This window comes from Palaemon carinicauda, chromosome 30, assembly GCF_036898095.1.
Source record: "Palaemon carinicauda isolate YSFRI2023 chromosome 30, ASM3689809v2, whole genome shotgun sequence".
Classification (NCBI taxonomy): Eukaryota; Metazoa; Arthropoda; class Malacostraca; order Decapoda; family Palaemonidae; genus Palaemon; species Palaemon carinicauda.
In genome coordinates, this window is record NC_090754.1 from 45,924,239 (window position 1) to 45,944,755 (window position 20,517).

General features: G+C 37.5%; 2 protein-coding genes across 3 annotated transcripts in view; one reads left to right on the plus strand and one right to left on the minus strand.

Moving 5' to 3' along the window:
• The window catches only part of CIA30 (complex I intermediate-associated protein 30), a 51,587-nt gene extending 46,559 nt beyond the window's left edge, over window positions 1-5,028 (minus strand). The window contains exons 1-3 of one of the 2 annotated variants that reach the window (XM_068353730.1): window positions 4,938-5,028; window positions 1,429-1,728; window positions 955-1,006 (exon numbers count right to left, since the gene is read on the minus strand). In XM_068353730.1, coding sequence (XP_068209831.1) covers window positions 955-1,006; window positions 1,429-1,704 — 328 coding nt within the window. In that variant the 5' untranslated portion in view covers window positions 1,705-1,728; window positions 4,938-5,028. Of the gene's footprint in view, window positions 1-885; window positions 1,007-1,428; window positions 1,729-4,937 lie in introns of both variants that reach the window. The other variant, XM_068353729.1, reaches the window with a different exon arrangement.
• Window positions 5,029-14,503: 9,475 nt separating this feature from the next.
• LOC137623081 (serine/threonine-protein phosphatase 4 regulatory subunit 1-like) overlaps window positions 14,504-20,517 on the plus strand; it is a 380,975-nt gene continuing 374,961 nt past the window's right edge. The window contains exon 1 of the mRNA XM_068353734.1: window positions 14,504-14,641. The gene's annotated coding sequence lies outside the window, so the exon portion shown is untranslated. The remainder of the gene's footprint in view (window positions 14,642-20,517) is intronic.

The following is a 20,517-nucleotide window of genomic DNA, read 5'->3' on the forward strand; positions in this document are numbered from 1 at the left end:
GCCATTTCAGCTACGCTAAAAGTAATAACCCTTTGTAAATAGCGTGGTTTGTATTTCGGTTACGGAACAAATGATAATTAACCCACGTTTCTAAAGAAGCAATATGAACATCAGGGGAGATTCACAAAAATAAAAGATTAAACAACCTTGGATGGGATGCAACAAAACATCTGTGATTGTTGCGGCCGAAGACAAAAGTCCTTAACAGGAGAGTTGGCAAGGCTACTCATCTCCACCCATCACCTGTTGTTAACTACCTCATCAATAATTCTAATGGCAGTTTCAGCTCTGTTGAATACATTTTTTCCTTTAAAGGATGGTTTGTGTACTCGTACGAACAAAAGTCCTATTTATAACCAAGTATCAGAACTCTTCTATCACACTCAAGATATCATTAGGGGTGCAAATAATATATAAATGTACTGTATGTATATGTACAGTACAATTTTACAAGTTTCTAAGGGGATAAGGGAAGCTTGTCTAATGGTAGGAAAAACTTTCAATTGTAAAAAACAACTTAAAAGATATTGATCTTTTGCATGAAGACAGTTCCCTATATGGATTCTGCTGTCAAGTAGATACAGGTAGTATAAGCATTTCAAGACAAATTTAAAATCATGAAAGATCTTTTAACCAGGAGGAACCCTCGGGATTAAAAAATTTAAGACACTTATACAGTATAATTATTAGGGGTTATGATGGAAAAATCTATGACTACAAATTTAATAACAATTATTCAGTACCCCTTCTATAGTTTTCAAGAAAATTGAATACCTAAACTGAAATCTGGAACATACTGATCCAAATTTTTAACATATTGAAAAAATAACCCGTAATATTTAGAATGATGTCTAGTATTTGAGGGGTTAAAGTATTATAACTGACCTGGTCTAATCATTAAAGGATCACATTCAAACTTTTCTTTTACTTCTTCTTGCCATTTGGCCAGCTCACCTCTTAATTCTTTTAAACCGGCACGGATGAGTTCTTTCTTATCATGCTTCACCTAAAGAAATAAAATAAAAGAGATAAAGATTATTCTTAATTACTTTTTCTATACATGAACATTTACAATACTGATCATAAGCAGTAAATATTCTTTGATTTATTTACATATAGGGTGTGTATGCATAAATAAAAATAAGTCCGTCAGGTACTATCATTTGTATAAATGTACATCTCATAATGTTATATGTATTACTTGAATGCAATTTTTCATTTATTATGTAACCAGATGGATTCAGGCAGCTAATAGTACAGGGTGTTCAAAAGCCTCTTCACAGTGACCTTTTTGAATAACCAAATTTGGGTGGTGTGACAACACTAAAAGAGTAATGGGCCTCAAATTCTCACTGCAGAGAGACTTTGAAAACCCTGTAGCTTAATTTACAATGGATCACACGAAGGGTTGACTGAATTCACACTCACCTTGCTACCATAGCCTCCTTTCCTATCCCTCTCCCAAAACAACCAGCGAGAGGTAGTTGTTGAAATATATCTGACTGGCTGTACAACATTATGATCAATGCTGGATGTGTTAGCAACTTGTGTCCTTGAAGGTTTTAAATGTCTTGCCTTGAGAGAACATGAATACTTGAAAGAATCCGGGGCTACAAAATTGAATATAGTTCGACAAGGGCCAGTTCCAAGTGACGCGGTACATGAATGTGATGGCAAGAGCAGACGTGGTATACCACAAATCATTATGCAATAGCTTTCACTTTTCACCTAGAAATAAAATAGATTTATCATTAAACAAATATCAACAAAATATTAAAACTTTTAATAAAAATATAAAATATATCATAAAAATTTGTATTTTTCATAATTGTACAAAGAAGAGCCCTTTAAAAGGAGTATGATTTTAACGAAGCCGGAATAAGAGCAGCTACATTAGGATTGACCGAAGAGGACTGGGATGTGCTTTTGATATGATGTACAGTGAAACTTTCTCTGATGAGAAAGAGATAAAGGTGGCAATTTTGATGATCTACTGGATCATAACAAATTCTCAGCAGTTGAGACTTGCCTGATTTGACAATGATACATCAAATCGATGCTTAGTGCTGTGAGGTTGTGGAAAGATGGCATCTATTACGCAGCACATGCTCGTAACTTGGGCGCATAAGAGCTCACCCAAACTGTCTAGACGGTGGATAAGGCTCATCACTTTGAGGAAATGGAATGTCTCGGATTCATAGGTTGGAACCTCCTGGGGGAATACACCAGTTTGGGTCACAGTAAAATCTAGCCGTGTGTCCCTACAAGGGTGAGATAAGATGGCGGCACGTTCAGGTTGCACACTAGCGTATTCACACGTAGGGACGGCGGCGCGTTCTGTGACATCAGGGCTCGCAGGGGATATGGCAGTCTCATTCGGCACATTTGATAGAGTTCTCGGATGAGATTGGTGTGAGATCTTCAGCATTTGTACTGGAGAATCCTCCAAATGTGAGAAGTCACCTTGATGATTCTGAAAATCTGAAATAAAATGTTCCCCACTGAGCACGACTGTGGGAGGAAATAGAGATCTGTTATGATCTGTATAATGTGGAACAAATGATATTGGGAATGAATCCCGCACAGGCTGTGCTGAGGCCAAAGGATCAGTGCCAGGCACGGACTCGTGTTCACTATGCCCCAAGGGCAACAAAGCATTAACAAAAGTTTCCCTAATTTGAGAGTTATGAGTATTATAGCTGTCATACTCGGTTACCAAGGTCACAGAAAGCTCCAGTAAGAGAGGATCAGGGTGGGAGATATCGTGCATCACATGGAGTTTACACTTGTTCTCAAGGGAAGAAGACAAGGAAGGGGATTTATCCCTCTTAGCTAGGTTATTGCAACATACACAATACTTCTCCCACTGGGAGAGCAGCCGCTCCCTGCAAAATTCACAGCAGTTCAAGCATAAGGGGTGCGGATCAACCTCAACCCGCTAATGAAGGTTCCACATAGGCGGCCTTGAAGGCCGGGGCAAGTCTGCATAGAAACCTGAAAAGCCAGTCATCTCACACAAATCCCTGAGAGAAAAAAGCACTGAAAAGAGTAATCTAGAGTGGAGTTGCAATCATAACGAAAGTAAGAGTTCTTTCTAGGATGGCGACCAAGAGTAAAGTGGCTCAGCCTCACCGAGGCTCGAGTACACTTCCAGCCTTGAGTTACCAGTAGTTAGGCACCCTTTTATTTTTTCTCACTGTAGTAAATCAACTTAGGAGTAAACTCCTATAAATGACTTTGAAGTTTGTATCAAAATAAGAACAAAAGAAAATGAAAAAGTTTGATAAGGGGCTGACACTACACGTATATAGGTACTCGTCAGCGGCTGAAAAAAAAAAGTGAAGTACTGTGGCTGATGAAAGGGGGCTACTGATCCCGCACCCTTTTCAGCTGAATAACTACTTGTTATCCAAGATTTAACAACGGTCTCCAGGTCGCACTGCAACAATCTCCCTAATTAGAGAACAAAGATTTGTATGCTGAGTGGAAACAAATATATTTTTCAAGCTTATATTGACGAGCTAAACTGCCGTCTGAAAAAACGGGTTTAAGAAGTGAAGCCCTTTGAGAAGCAAACACAAGGTCGCAACTTAGTCTCAGGGCAAGCTAAGGATACAGAGGTCCAAGGGAAACGCAATGATAGGTAAGTAGGTATAGACACAGCTCCTAGGTTAGGTTAGGTGATGCCCTTGTGTTTGTTTCCCTTTAAATAGGTTTTTCAGTCAAAACCTTTAGAATTTTAGAACATCTGCCTTTTGAAAATTACACATTTCCCCTAAATATTTCCATCAGCATTGTTCAATGAATAGTACCTTTAAATAACCCTAGGTCTTTTTGTTTTCTTTAATAGTACTGTATTACGGTAAATCTTTAGGGATGTATGCTTGATAGCGACCACCCGTATGTATGATGACGGCCGACTACAAATAAGGCAGTAAGGGGGGGGGGGGTCAAAGGCCCCGTTAGGTAAGTAGGTAAGGAAACGATTTGTAGGTTAAGTTGGGGGGGGGGAATTTTACGTTATTGGGTGTCCATTTTTAATAAATGATATAAAAAAGCCCCAATCTTTACCATTTCTACTGTTGGATTCAGTTACATTACAGTAATCTGCTTAGGATTAAGTATGGAATAGGGATGTGTGTAGGATGGCGGCCACCTGTATGTATGAGGTTTTAGATTAATTATACGGCTATGTACGGGGGGGTCGCAGGGGGGCGTTAGGCCCCCCCCATGTTAAGGAGAGACACGTCTTGTAGGTAAGGTTACGTGGGCCCATTCAAGTTAGGCAGTGTTCTATTCTAGAGTTTTGGCAGAACATTCTTTTGTAGAACAACGGCCTCGTCTTACGAACGGTTAGAAAACGGGAAGAAATTCCCGTTTTCTATTCCCGCGGGAGGACCTGGCCGCTGATCTACAAAGGCTCCATGGAATATTGATAACCATCAATTAGTATGGGCTTTGTGGGTTTACACTTGGTACTTATATGGTAGGAAAGTTGGAAACTCACTGGGGCTACTTGCCTTGGAAGTCAGACCCCAGTAGCGAGTAGATTTACTTAGTACTATATGGTAGGAAACTCACTGGGGCTACTTGCCTTAGAAGTCAGACCCCAGTAACGAGATTTAGCTTTGGCCTTTACAAGATTCCTTGTTATAAATGGCCTATGTGGACTCCACATCATGCATTATATATAGTCTATTGCTGATTGTTAAAGAATAATCTAGCACAGGAAATTATACCGTGAGAAGATCGTTGCATAGTAGGGTCCTGGGTTGACATACCGGTAACGACCTTGCCTAAACCCTGAAACATATATCCTTAGAATAAGATTCAAAGCAAATTCAGGACATTAAAGTCCGTTAAATTTGATATCTAATTGCTTGCAAAATAATATATATCTAATTTAAAATCATTAAAAACAGTAACATTTACATTACCTAAGAGCCATGACAGATCACAACTAAAGAAACAAACTTAGAAGAAGAAGAAGTTTAGGTAAAGGAGAAATATTTACATTTTGGAATTTATATAACATACTCCTTTCCAGAGAATATTTTCCATCCTACATTTCCATAAGAAATTTGCAGCACTATCATTACTCATGAAATCCTTAAACCTGATAATTTTTCAGTCCAAAGACTCCAAACACTTTTTGAATGGATAGTCGTGACAGTTTCCACCTTTCATTTTCGAAACCCTGTAGAAAACCTTATTGGAAATAACGATTACACTTAAAATTTGGTAAAATTCTAAAACAGAGACGATTTATTTTTCTAACTACAACTCTCCATGTAAAGTCATGTTCTACTTTCATGGATACTACGCTTTACGTCTTTTTCTTATGTCCTAAACATTAATAATTTGTTACAAAGAGTTAAGACTTAATTTCAATCATTTAAGTTGTAGTTACTGAAAACTTGATATATCTACTACCATAAATTAACTAATTTGTATTGTGCGTTAATATCTGATTACCAATTTTCTACACTAATTACAGTCTTCAACTATTACAGTTCTAAATGTACGAAAAAAAATATGAATTTATACAAGGGACCTATGTACAGAATAACTACATAAGTGTTTGAAGATAAGAAATTTGTCTTTGAAAGCAAAAATCGCTGATTATATGAGTAAAATTTTGGTTTTGGCGTTTATATGAATAAACACAAATGCATATTGAATAAAAACGGCTGAAAAGAGCAGGAAATTAGACACAGCAGAAATGCAGTAAAAGGTTAGAGTATGTAAATAATGAATTAGAATTTAAGCTTACAAGCTTGTTATTTGGCCATGTAAAAAGAATGGTAATATACAGAAATAATTGAGAGAAGTGAAATTTCCATCGTGATTGCTTTGAGACAACTGATCACGAGGGGAACTACTTTGGCTAGGCCTACATTAACATAAGAAAGAACAGACTTCGTAATATCATTAGTTTCATTAGATGAATTATTTAGATATATGATAAAAACGAGGTCGAGAAGATGACTGATTTGCTGGTAGAGAAGGTTTTCATGTTGAACAGGCTGACGTAAGTCTCTTTTCATAGTTTATGTATGGAAGATCTATTTTAATGTTATTACTGTTTTAAAATATTTTATTTTGATTGTTTGTCACTTCTCTTGTAGTTTATTTATTTCCTTTCCTCACTGTGCTATTATTCCCTGTTGGAGCCCTTGGGCTTTTAGCATCCTATCTTTCCAACTAGGGTTGTAGCTTAGCTAATTATTATTAATAATAATAATAATAATAATAATAATAATAATAATAATAATAATAATAATAATAATAATAATAATAATAATAATAATAATAATAATAATAATAATAATAATAATAATAATAATAGGTATGAAAAGTCCGGACCATAAGAATGATACATAGCATCACAAAGCTCTATCCAAGGTACCCTCATTTAACATACGTACTTACTTTTAATTACTTTAAGGATTATTTTTTCCTATACTGCATGGGAATCCTTATCTATACAAGACTTTTCGTAATTCATTTTACCGTATACATTCCAAAACATTAAGCATTTCAAACCGCATATTGCTCGTTTACTGCCAAATCCTCGTTATCGAAGTACTTAGAAAAAAATCTTGTTTCCTCTTGAAAGCCTTCATGTTTTCAGTCTTTCAGATGTTTATTTGAAGCATATTTGGGCCACATATTTGAAATATCTAGAACCAAGATATACGCCTACGCGTATATCTTAGTTTTAATAATTTGAAATTATCTGTAAGTATACTCGTGTCGACACGATTTGTCGGCTGCACGATATGTAGCAATTGTCATAGATCTTTTTGACGTCCGGTTCTGATAATTTGATGGGTTATTGTACATCAAATAATATAGGAGTAATACTTTCTCAGCGTGGGACATCTTTTATGTCTTGCTTTTCTGTTTATTATGTTTTGTGATGTCAAACAACCCCTGATAGAAAACATACTCAGACCATCGTCAGAACGTAAAAACCAAAGTATATTATTAACTACAGACAAAATATGAAAAAGTGGCTATATACACCTGATCTTAAAAGTTCTCTAGACTGTCAGGAATTAATATACAGATCTATTTCTAATCAATCCTTTATTTCAAAAGTGTTAGATTGTGCAATTCTTGAACAACTACTTAGTCACTTAGAAGGAAGCTTTATCAGACAAGCAGTCAGCAACTCACCATACAGAAAATTATATTCTACACTAATCTACAGAGACAGATAACCTTTCTTTTGTAAATTATATTCCGGATATGATGGATGAGAACAAATGTGGTATCTTGATATAACTCTGTCTGTGTGCTGCTTTAAGTACAGTTTTGCATACTGTTACTTAATGATTTACGGTCTATCTGTATTGAAGATCAAGCCTTTGGATAGCTGAAAGACTACTTGGTTCACAAAATCTAATATATACAAATTGGAAACTCATTTATCAAATGAATCATTAAACAGATGGGTACCCTGGGGAAGTGTACTAGGCCGAATCTTGTTCTGTATCTTATCTATAGGTTTATCAAAAGTAACAAACAGACATGAAGTGAAGTTTAAACTGTTTGTGGATGATACACAATTTTACTTCTCCATAAATGACATTAATGATAATAGTGAAACTTTAAACAAAATTCTTACTAATTTTCGAGAATGGATGACAGTCAAACAACTAAAAATAAATTAAAATAAAACTGAATTTGTGGTGGTTGGGAAGATTAACCACTTAAGAAACTTAGACGATATTCAAATAAACATAAATAACAACTCTGTCTCCATATCTGGTAAAGTTCGTGATCTAAGAGTAGGCCTATCTCTTGACTGTAACCTGTCTGTCAATGCCCAAATAGATAATGCAGTAAAACTGTTGAATATAACATTAGAAATATTGCTTTTATAAAGTACTTGGGTGAACATTCTGCAAAGAAACTTGTGATAGACTGTATTATTACCAGAATTGGCTGCTATAACTCCATCCACCAAAAGTACATCTTAAAAAATTAAAAACATAATAAACAGAGGCGCAAGACTGATAACAGGTGTCCCACCCCGAGAAAGAATCGCTCCCACACTAACTGAGATACACTGGCTGCCTATTAAAGCAAGAATTAAGTTTAAAACATGTACAATAACCCATCAAGTTAATATAAAAAGACGCTCGAAATGCCCGAGAGAATTGCTAAATGTGCAGGCAACAAATCGTGTTGACAGGAGAATAGTTACAGATAGTTTTTAATTATTGGAGCCAAGATATGTCTACTGTAGATTCTAGAGCCTTTAAATATGCAGCCCCAAGACTATACATCAAACTTCCACTAGACATCCGAAAGACTGAGGATATTAAGGCTTTCAAGAAGAAACTAGACTTTCTTGTTTTCTAAGTGCTTCGATAATGTTGTATTGACAATAAGCGAGCAATATGCGGTGTTAAATAATGAATGCCTTGGAATGTATATGATAAAATGAATCTGAAGCTCCTGTAGATAACAAGGGTTCCCCTGCAGTATAGCCTAGGACTAGAAAATCAGCCCTCAAAGTAAAGTAAAGTAAAGTAATCTACCCAAAGTGCAACTTAAGAAATCACAAAACATAAATAGAGAAGCAACACTGATATAAAAGGTGTCCGGTCCTAATAACTTGATGGGTTATTGTGCACATCTTAAACTCTATTCTAGCTTTAATAGGCCACCATTGTAATTTAATTACTGTAAGAGTAATCCTTTTTCGAGGTGGGGCACCTTTTATATCAGTCTTGCTTCTCTGTTTATTGTGATTGGTAATTTCTTAAGTTGCGCTTTATGTAGATTGTAGTAGATGGAGTTAAAGTAGTCAATACTTGTAATACCACAGTTAATCACAAGTTTCTTTATAGAATATTCATTCAGATACTAATGAATAAAAGCAATGTTTCTAAGATGATACCCAGTAGTTCTTACTACAGCGCATTATTTATTAATACATTGAGAGACAAATTATAGTCGAGAAATACTACTAGGTAACAAGCTTTACTAGATTTCGGGACCAAGTTGCCATTAATATTCATTTGGATGTCACCCTAGTTTCTTTGGCTGCTTTTTTTTTTTAACGACCAGTTTTATTTTAATTCAATTTCAATTGTTTGACTGTCATTCATTTCCGAATAATGGTAATATTTTGGTTTAAGGTTTCAGCAGTGTCATTAATTTCACTTATCGTAACGTACAATTGTGAAGCTTATAATCCTAAAATAACATCACTCCACGATTCTGTAATACGTTTGATAGCTTTAGACCGATATCATAGATTAATAAGATTGGGTCTTATCCTCTTCCCTCTGTTTAATGGTTCATATGACAATAAGATTCAAATTTGTACACAGTAGTTTCTGTCAATCAAGTAGTCTTTTAGATACTCAAAGGCTATATCTTCAATACAGATGGATCGTAAATCATTAAGTAACAGTGCATACACAACTATCACACATCTTGAAAAAACAAAAAGTGGGTTTTAAACTATATGCAGATGATACTCAATTTTACCTCTCAATTTCAACAACACAAGATACAGAGAAGAAAATTGATGAGATAATGACTGAAATAAAAACATGGATGCAGAGGAAAAAGCTCAAATTAAACGATGATAAAACAGAATGTATGTTCTTTGGCACAAAGGTGGCTTTGAAGAATTACCAGTTAATTCAAAGTATAAAAATTGGTGATGCTGATGTTGGGATTGTGCCTGTTGTGAAAAATTTGGGTGTACTGATAGACTGTAATTTGTCAATGAAGGACCAAATTGTGAACACAGTGAAAGTGTGTAACTATCACCTGAGAAACATAGCATTTATTAGAAAATATTTAACAGAGGGCAGTACAAAAATTTTAGTGATGAGTCATGTAATATCAAGGCTTGATTATTGCAACTCTCTGTACTACAAATTGCCCAATACACTACTAAGAAAGCTTCAAAATGTGCAAAACCGGGCGGCTAGACTGATAAAAGGCATTAAATTTCGGGAGAGAATGACTCCTGCACTGATCGATCTACATTGGTTACCTGTTAAGGCTAGAATTGAATTTAAAATTTGCTTGTTGACTCACAAAGCACTTATAAGTGATAAGCCTAAATATCTTCGTGATTGCCTGGTCCCCTACCCTGAAGCTACCAGCGCCGCTGTAAGAGTTAGACATGCAGATGACCCACATAGACTATTCGAAATTAGTGTGAATCATGCAATAGGAGGAAGAACGTTCAGTTATGCTGCACCGAGACTCTTTAACGACCTTCCACTCGATGTCAAGAATAGCAATAATGTGGCAGCTTTCAAGAAAAACCTAGACTTATCTTTTTAGAAAGTGTTATAATAGTGACCTGAAAACTATTAAGCCTGAATACAAATGCTAGCGAAATAACTGATAACGATACAGAGCAAAATATTAACTGGAAAGAAATTATTTTTTTTCACACACCAAGGCCCGCCTGAACAGACCTTTAGTGTTTGATGGAGGGCGAGAAATAAACCCCTAAAAGTAAAAGTAAAAGTAACTACATCTTAAGCAGCACAAAGATAGAGTGATAGGCCTATCAAGATACCATATCAGGATCCATCATTTCCAGTATATTATTTACAGTAGAACAGATGGCTGTCTCCGTTGAATATAATTTTCTCTATGCTGACTGGTTGTCTGGCAATGCTTCGATTCTTTCTAAGTGACTAACTAGTTGTTTTAGAATTGCTGTTAAGGCACTTTTGAAATAAAAGACAGATTCGAAATAGGTCTGTGTGAACTTAATTCCTGATAATCTAGAGACCTGTTGTAATTATAGCCACTTTTTAAGGTTTAGGAAACTTATACCCATCGATAGTATTTACTATCCTTATGATTATGATGTCGGCAAGCCTGGAAAACTTTCCTCCTTCAATTACTTCGAATCAATTGCACAGTTAGTTTTATTTGCCCCCATAATAATCCTGGTGACTTCATCTCCTGTTCTATTACTAAATCTCGTTAGTTTTATCTGTGAATCTGGTAAATTCAACGAGTTAGGCCAACAAAACTTATATTTAGCGTTTAATGATCAACCTCTTCTTGATATAGGCCTAGGCCTAGGCTACAGAAGGATGAAAATATCGCTGGTGTATCATATATGGCCCGGGAATAAGTTATTAGATTAGAAATATTAAGTTACTTAAAAATCGCTAAAAGGTTAACTTATGTGAAAGAATGAACCAAAATTTTTAAAGGTACTTCAGGTAGTTGAATCGGTAGAACTTCAGAAGTTCAAACTTGCAGCAAATATTATTATGTTGAACAGGTTGACACAAGTCCCATTTTATAGTTCATATGTGAAAGATATATTTTAATGTTTTTACTGCTCTTAAAATATCTTATCTCAATTGTCTGTTATTTCTCATATAGTTTATTTATTTCCTTATTTCCTTTCCTTACTGGGCTGTTTTCCCCGTTGGACCTCTTGGGCTTATAGCATCTTGCTTTTCCAACTAGGGTTGTAGCTTAGTTAATAATAATAATAATAATAATAATAATAATAATAATAATAATAATAATATTTAAAGGTACTTCGGGTAGTTGAATTGGTAGAACTTTTGAAGTTCAAACTTGCGGCAAATATTTTTATGTTGAACAGGCTGACACAAGTCTCTTTTTATCATTTATATATGAAATATATGTATTAATGTTGTTACTATTCTTGAAATATTTTATTCTAATTGTTCATTATTTCTCCTATAGTTAATTTATTCCCTTATTTTGTTTTCTCACTGGGCTATTTTTCCTCATTGGAGCCCTTGGGCTTATAGCATCCTGCTTTTCCAACTACGGTTGTAGCTTAGCTAATAATAATAATAATAATAATAATAATAATAATAATAATAATAATAATAATAATAATAATAATAATAATCGTTAGAACAAAATAGACCACGATGGTCTAGGCTATGAAGAATTGTAGGCTATAATTTAAAACTATCAGGAGGTTGGATGAATTTGGTCCAGCAAATTTTAAAGACAGTTAGTTTGAGACATGGCTATAATATCCAGGAAACTTAGGAGTTCTAGCTAAATAGGGGTCCATTATGAAGTAGACTTTTTCATTCTACTAAGAAATTTTTTTAGAAACTATATTGTAGAAATTTTACTGTTCTGGGGTCCATCCGTAACACAGTGGTTAAAGTATCTTATAAATGTGGTAGGGACTATAAAATTGATTATTTATATATGTAAAACTACTCATTAATGTTTTAGTGTTTACTCATATATATATATATATATATATATATATATATATATATATATATATATATATATATATATATATATATATATATGTATATATATAGCCTATATATATATATATATATGTATATATATATATATATATATATATATATATATATATATATATATATATATATATAAAATCATCAGCCGTTACTAGTCCACTAAAGAACAAAGGCCTTAGACATGTCCTTTCAATTACGTCTTTTTCTGGTCTTCATGTGCCAGTCCACACCCGCAAACTTTCTTAGTTCGTTAATCTATCGTCTTCTCTTCCTTTCCATGCATCTTTTACAATCTCTAGGGACCCATTCTGTTATTCTTAATGTCCAATTATTTGTTTCATTATATATTGTTCTTTCCATGTCCATTTCTTTTTCTTACAAGTTATTAGAATATCCTCTACTTTAGTTTGCTCTCGTATCCATGTTTTTTTTTTTTTTTTTTTTTTTTTTTGAGTTGTAGGCTAACTAGCTTTGTTCTAAGGCTTTAGTGAGAATCCATGTTTCTGATCCATAACTTAATACTGGTAGGACCATCTTACCTTAAGGGGTCAACTGCTGCACTGTAGCTGTTTAGTGGCTACTTTTCTCTTCGTAAGGGTAGAAGAGACTCTTTGGCTATGGTGAGCAGCTCTTCTAGGAGAATAACACTCCAACATCATAACCATTGTTCTCTAGTCTTGGGTAGTGCCATAGCCTCTGTACCACGGTCTTCCGCTGCCTTCGAGTAGTTTTTTCTTGCTTGAGGGTACACCCAGGCACTCTATTCTATTGCCTTTCTCTTACTCTTGTTTTTTTTATAGTTTATGAATTATATGAAAGATTTATTTTAACGTTGTTTCTGTTCTCAAAATATTTCAATTGTTCATTACTTAATTTGTAGTTTATTTATTTCCTTTCCTCTCTGGGCTATTTTACCTGTGGGGGCCCTTTGGCTTACAGCATCATACTTTTCCAACAAGGGTTGTAGCTTAGCAATTAGTAGTAATAATAATAATAATAATAATAATAATAATAATAATAATAATAATAATAATAATAATAATAATTAGATACTTTACGTTTTAGAGAAAGAGGCATTTTACTTTTATAATCTCATTTTGTTTACCAAATGCTCTCCATCCCAACTTATCCTTATATATATATATATATATATATATATATATATATATATATATATATATATATATATATATATATATATATATATATATATATATATATATATATATATACATATGTGTGTGTGTGTGTGTGTGTGTGTGTGTGTGTGTGTGTGTGTGTGTGTGTGTTGCCATTAAAGTGGTGATAATACATTTTGTTACTGACTCTTTTAGGACAAAACAAGCTAACTACATTTGCGTCGATTAAATGAAATAAAAATTTCAAACTCTTCCGACGTTGTATATAAAAAAAAAAACTTCAGTTAATATATGTTTTCTCGGATAATTGCATGTTCACCCTCTGGTCTACCTTAACCTTAACACAAATACCTTGATTAGCCAGCTTATCTTGTCATCAGCAAATTTCAAATGTCTTTGGAAACACGTCATGGTCATCAGTTCGTTTAGTTGACATATGCGTCATGCTTAAAAACCGTCAAATCTGAATGATTGATTCAGAAGTCCAGTTTCTTAGGAATGAAATGGTGTGAATTGCAATTATGAGTCAGGAAACTTTCTTCGCTCGAGTTAGGTCACAGTAATCTATTGTTTGATTCTATTGAATAAAGAGATTGTTGTTCGCTGTATAACTTGCAAAATTCAGATATTAGACAAAATATATAAGAATTTTCTATCATTGTTGAAGAAACAATTGAATTGGAAAATAAGTTAGATATATACTGTAGTACGTTTATAGTATTTGTCAGGTCATAGTAATCTATTGTTTGATTCTTTTAAATAAAGGGATTATTGTTCGCTGGATAACTATTGTAAAACTCAGATATTAGACAAAATATATAAGAATTTTCTATCATTGCTGAAGCAACAATCTAATTGGAAATTAAGTAAGATGCATAGTACGTTTATAGTATTTAACTTTTTATGATAATTGATATTTAAGGACCATTTTAAAAGAATATAATGATATGATTCAACCTTCAAACTATTGCTGGAACATCTGATCTGTGACGTCACAGAGAAACCACCCAATCAAGCGAGGTCTTTCAAGAGACCTTGTGACGTCATCGAACCAATCGCCTTGCCGTTTTCATTCAGTCTCATGTTTACTACAACATGGCGGGTGAGTGGATAGTGATTGTCTTGTGTTTACATTGATAAATACAAGAAAAGCCTCAATCTGACAGTGTTTTCGTCTTACAGATATATACTTCTTCACAGACGAGGAGTCGGAGAGCATCAAAGAAGGTGAGTACAAGACATAAGGTGCTTTATTGGGAGGATTTCGGGAGGTGTTTTGAGGGAAGGAAACCTACGGGAGAAGGCCTTTTAAGATCTACTGTATAGGTATTCCTATTATATTCTAAGTATGTTTTATGGATATGCATGCCACACAGCCATTAGGCCTCGCTGCCTAACGGTTCGTTATTATTCAAAGATAGGCATTGGCTCATTTTCCTACGAAATAGGCCGTAGCACGACCTGTCATATCTAGGCAATGTTGTAATAGTGTTCCTCTCTGGGAACGATGAACTAACGAAAGCAGTTCTGTAGTCATTAGATGCACTTTATAACTTAATGAGACGGGAGGCGAGTCCCTTTGTCATATATTTTACGATTTTAATACCTCGATAAACGTAGCATATGGTTTAGGTCATATAGACTAGATCAGGCCTTGTCTCTTTGGTATATGAGGTGACAAAGCTAATCTGCACTGGGATAACAAAGAAGTATAGGGTGCAATGATCTTCTACTTCTATGAATTGAGTGTAATTGGATATTTACGATTAGGGCATAGTATATTTAAGATCAGGGTATAGTGTGATATTTAAGATTAGGGTATAGTGTGATATATAGGGTTAGGTTATAGTGATCTTTAGAATTAGGGTATAGTATGATAGGGTTGATAGTAGTTTGCCATAGTCCATGCTCTATGGCAAGCTAGTGTAGGCTCTATAAAAGGTAAAGTTTTACTGTTTACCATTATACACCGTTTCCCTAGTATGTTTTCCCCACCCAAAACCCCGAGTTCCCACTGGGGGTCCCCCATTATCGGTGGATATAGATATATATACATAAATATATAAATATATATATAGATAACACACATATATATATATATATATATATATATATATATATATATATATATATATATATATATTTCTGAAATCTCAATTGTTGTTAAGGTTAGGGTATAATAGGATATTTAGTGCTAGGGTATAGGGATCTTTAGAATTAGGGTATAGTATGATAGGGTTGATAGTAGCTTGCCATAGTCCAGGCTCTATGGCCAGCTAGCGTAGGCTCTATAAAGAATTATATGCTGGTCAAGATTAAAATGGGCCTACTGTAGATTAGGCAATGTGTGATACAGGAATTGTTTACTAGGCCTGCGTTTTGTGTGACAAAGTTTACATTTCGGACACGTTAGTTTTAGTTTCCCTCATTTTTATTTTTTTTATTATGATGCTAAGCTACAACCCTATGTGGAAATGCAAGATGCTATAAGCTCAAGGGCTTCAACAGGGAAAATAGCCTAGCGAGGAAAGAGAATAAGGAAATAGAATATTGTGCCTGAGTGAACCCTCAAGCAAGAGAACTAACCCAAGACAGTGGAATACCATGATACCAAGGCTATGGCAATACCCAAGACTTGAGAACAATAGTTTGATTTTGGTATTCCCTTCAAGAAGAGCTATTGTGGAAACTATCCTAACCTAACCTTAACTTTTCTAATAATCTTATCTGTCGCCTTTATCCCTTGACCCCTATTTAATTACCTTGAACGGACCCCTATTTAGTAACCTTGAACTGACTCCTTATTTAATAACCTATAAATAAAAGCATCATCACTTCCTCACTACACTCATCTTTCATCTATATTGTGTCACTGTTATTAAAACGTACTTAATTTTCTCATTGTTAATGGTAAAATTCTACATTTTTTATGATTTTGATTGGTAAAATATCAGTTTTTCATGTTGCTAGAATATTGACATGGGAATATGTAGTACTGTGAAACCACTTGTACTCTCTAGGGGCCTACCATTCAGTTTTGCTACTTATATTGTGATGTCTAATGATCAGGTATGGATTGCTGTACGCGGATATTCATCCATGTATGCCTGTTGGTTGGATATGAAAATCTGATGGTCTAAGGCCTGCTCCAGGTTAATCTTCCCATTGTGGCGGGATGTAGTAAAAAACAAACCCCACACCCTTGATCACTCCGACAGACAAATTGTCCCACGACACAAACTTTCCCCTTACTCTTATGTCAACTGGACTATTGCACGAAGGGAACAGTAAAACAAAACATAGCCTTAAAACTATATTGCGTACAAATTAAACACAACCAAAAAGAATCACACATCACTAAACATAGACTTAACACTAAAGCAGGCAAAAATAACACCAGACTTTTATAAATATGGTATAACGGTACGTGTGGGTACACAGAACTCGCCAATAATCAGAAAACTTTATTAACCCAACACCGACAGTCCACACACAGCTCCGAAAAACACTTAAACAATAAAATAAAGCCCTTAACACTAGACCATCAACCATATGCCATAAACCAGCAACAAATAATCACATCTTAATACCAACATAAGCGAAAACACTTACATACTTAATATACGTTTGTGTGGCCACCGTCGTCCACACACTGGCAACAGTCCTTGTATCCCACTACAGCAACTTTGTGGCAAACAATATCGTACAGCCAATTCGACCGTGCAATCACTTATGCGGTGGTCATCATCATCATAAAGTAAAAAATCTTTTTTACAGCCGGGTCATCAACGCTCAAAATTCTATATGCAGTATCCGCTGTCTAATCTTACATTTATTGTACGGTCCGGGTCGTCATCATCAAGGTATTCATATATACACGGCTGGCAAGCAACACCTTCAAGGCCAAAATTAAACTCCAAAGGAGTCTAAAAGAGGAATTACGGCCTGCAATGAAAAAAGAAAAACTTACGAACACTCCTAGCTAACTAAACTATCGCACTGTAATCAAAGATAAATAATAAACTTTCTATTATTTATGATTGCGCCTAACAAAGATAAATGAAAACACTGTACTTATGCTAATACAAGAATCACTTCCAAGCCAGCTGGTCGATGAACTGAATATGATATCGAGCATTCAGGACACAACCGACTCCTGCTACTGTCAAAGACATTCATCACCACCCTAACCTAGCTAGAAAATGTTAAACAACCTCAATTATACCAACAGTCTTTCCCACTACAAACAATCATTACACTAACAACCACTCGTTCGGCGACGCTCACCGCGGACACATACACGTACACACACTAACACACATACCTGGACCCCCTCTCTCTCTCTCTCGTGCAAGTTTTGGCAAAATACAAAGCAAATAAATTAAAATTGAACTTCCTCACCATGTGATTGATTAGATAGGTAAATCGCTCGACCAATCATCAGGCGAACTTCTCGTTATTAGCATGTATCTCTTCAACTTCAGGGGGAGCTTCCTGTGGCCTATTTAAATATAGAAGGGGACCTTAGGAATAGATGTAATTATTATATTGTTCTAACAAGGAGTACTTACCTCGAACTACTTTCTTAGGAGGATCTGGGATCTCCTCAATTACTGACCAAGAATTTTGCGTAGTTCCCCCTCTCTCCGTTACCTTGTCGGGGCGCTCCCGGGCGGAAGGATATTCGCCCTGGGGCGACCCGGGGTCAGCGCGTGAGGCCCCGCTTGTTAGCTCGCCAGTAAGCATGTGGTCGCGGCGTAGATAACATCTTGCTGCTCTCGCCCACGTGTTTCCTTGTGTTCCTTTCCCTTGTGTACCACGTGTTTCCTTGTGTTCCTTTCCCTTGTGTACCACGTGTTTCCTTGTGTTCCTTTCCCTTGTGTTTCCTTGTGTTCCTTTCCCTTGTGTACCACGTGTTTCCTTGTGTTCCTTTCCCTTGTGTTTCCTTGTGTTCCTTTCCCTTGTGTACACGTGTTTCCTTGTGTTCCTTTCCCTTGTGAGCCACGTGTTCCCGTTGTGTCCTCACCTTTCCTTTGTGTTCTTGTGTCGTTTGCATGTTCGCTTTCCACTATGGAATCCCAGCGTTGCTGTCCTGGGCCCCAAGCTGGTAAGTCTTGTGGAGCCTGGCTCTCTAGGCCCGAGGTCGACCCGCACACCTTGTGCTCCTCGTGTCGGGGGAATAAGTGCTCCCCTTCCTCCATGTGCCCTGAGTGCGAGTCTTGGCCGGAACTGCATTGGACCTTGTTCTACAAAAAGAAGAAGAAGGTATCCAAGAGATCTCCTAAAAAGATGGGCCTTACCTCGCCGCTAACGTCGCCCTCAGCGCAGTCAGAGAGAGTTTCTCCTTCACCTTCCCCTACCCAGAGTAGGGGACGAGGTAAGTCCGTTGCGGGGAAACGGCCCATTGCTGTTCCCCATGAGTCTGATGTTGGGGAATCTGTTGTTAAGGGGGCCTACGCAGACGAGTGGGGGGTCTGCTAGTGTGGCGGAAGTGTGTTTAGTAGACAAAGGCCTGGTGCCTGCAGGACCCGTTTCAGGTGAAGACCCAGTGTGGGGGAAGCCCGAAATGGCACCTACCCCCACTCCCTGGCAGTGTTTTTCAGGTTCAGTGGGTTCCGGGGGTGATCGGGACAAAGAAAGGCGGCCCACGTGTTCTTCGGATCTCGACTCCATCGTGTGGACGGCACCTAGGACGCCCTTCAGGTCCCCCATGAGGCAGGAGGAGGAGTTCAGACGATGGTTCGCCTCTCGGCCCGCTATCCGCTCACCCCCGACGCCATCAGCTACACTTCCGCCGGACTTCATGGAGCAAACGACCCCTATTTCCAGACCAAGGACCCCTAGGAGGCTCATAATTGAATTGGACGACTCAGCAAGCCCTTATTCTTCGGACGACTACTCTTCATACAGTTCCTATTCTTCGGAAAGTTCCAGTGGACGGGAGTCCAGGAGGAAGAGGAAGCGTTCCAGGAGGAGACCAAGCTCCCACATCAGCCCGGCCAAGAAGAAGTTGGAAGTCCTCGAGGAGGAGGTATATAACAGTGGTCCGACACCGTCGTGAGTCTAGCAAGAAGGTTGCTGCTCAAATACCTGCCTCGGTGCCTGCTGGAGCCGCTTCCGTACCCTTGCCCAGTGTCTCTTCGGCTCCGCCTGCTCGTCGGGTGCGGCCGTTGGCACACTTTCAGTTGCCCCGACCTAGTAAGTCAGCGGCTCCACCCGTGTGTCGGGAACTTCTGCTGGTTAGACCCAGCGGCTCAGCTCCAGGGCTTTTCGTCGCAGTGGCTCAGCTCCAGGACCTTTCGTCGCAGCGGCTCAGCTCCAGGACCTTTCGTCGCAGCGGCTCTGGCCAAGTTGCGGGATACGCCGCTGCCTCGACCAACAACCAGCGCCATCCGGGTGATCCCGGGAGGGGGTAGACCCATAACGGCTACCTCCTCCCCGGCGGCTCTACCCGCGACGGAGGCAGCCACTCCATCACCCCACCAGGAGGGGAGGGATGCCTCCGTGCCCACGGATCCCTCCGTGTTCGATAAGACCTCCGACACGGAGGTGCAGATTGTGGACGAACTTTTGGGCTCAGGCGAGTGCTCTCCGGACTAGGTCTCGTTTTACCGTAAGGTGTTAGCTCTTATCCGACATCATCATAGGTTAGACGAGCCTCAGCCAGCATCGGAACAAGCTTGGCTCTCAGGTCTGGGCAGGATGGTTAACAATCCTGTCCAGCAGAAACCATCTTTGACCCTACCTTTAGCACCTGATGTTGTCCTGGGAATGGAACATGTGGACTTTCGTGTCAGGTCTGAAGAACTCGTTGAGGGCACAGGGTTCCTTCAAGCTCCTGCCGGGTCTTAGGACCCAAAAGAAATTCTATGTGCCTGACGGGTGGCACTCAGGGGTCCGCACATTGGAGGAAGCGGTCGCTACCCTGAACCATGGCAACATGGATGAACGAAGCCTAAACGCACTGGTGGTCTTCTCGCAAGCGGAGGGCGCCATGATGGAAGACACTTCACAGGACATCGTGAATGTCACTTCTTGGCTGGACTGGTGGGCGTGCACTCTAGCAGGCTTCCAGCTTTCGTACGACCTGCCAGTCCCTGAAA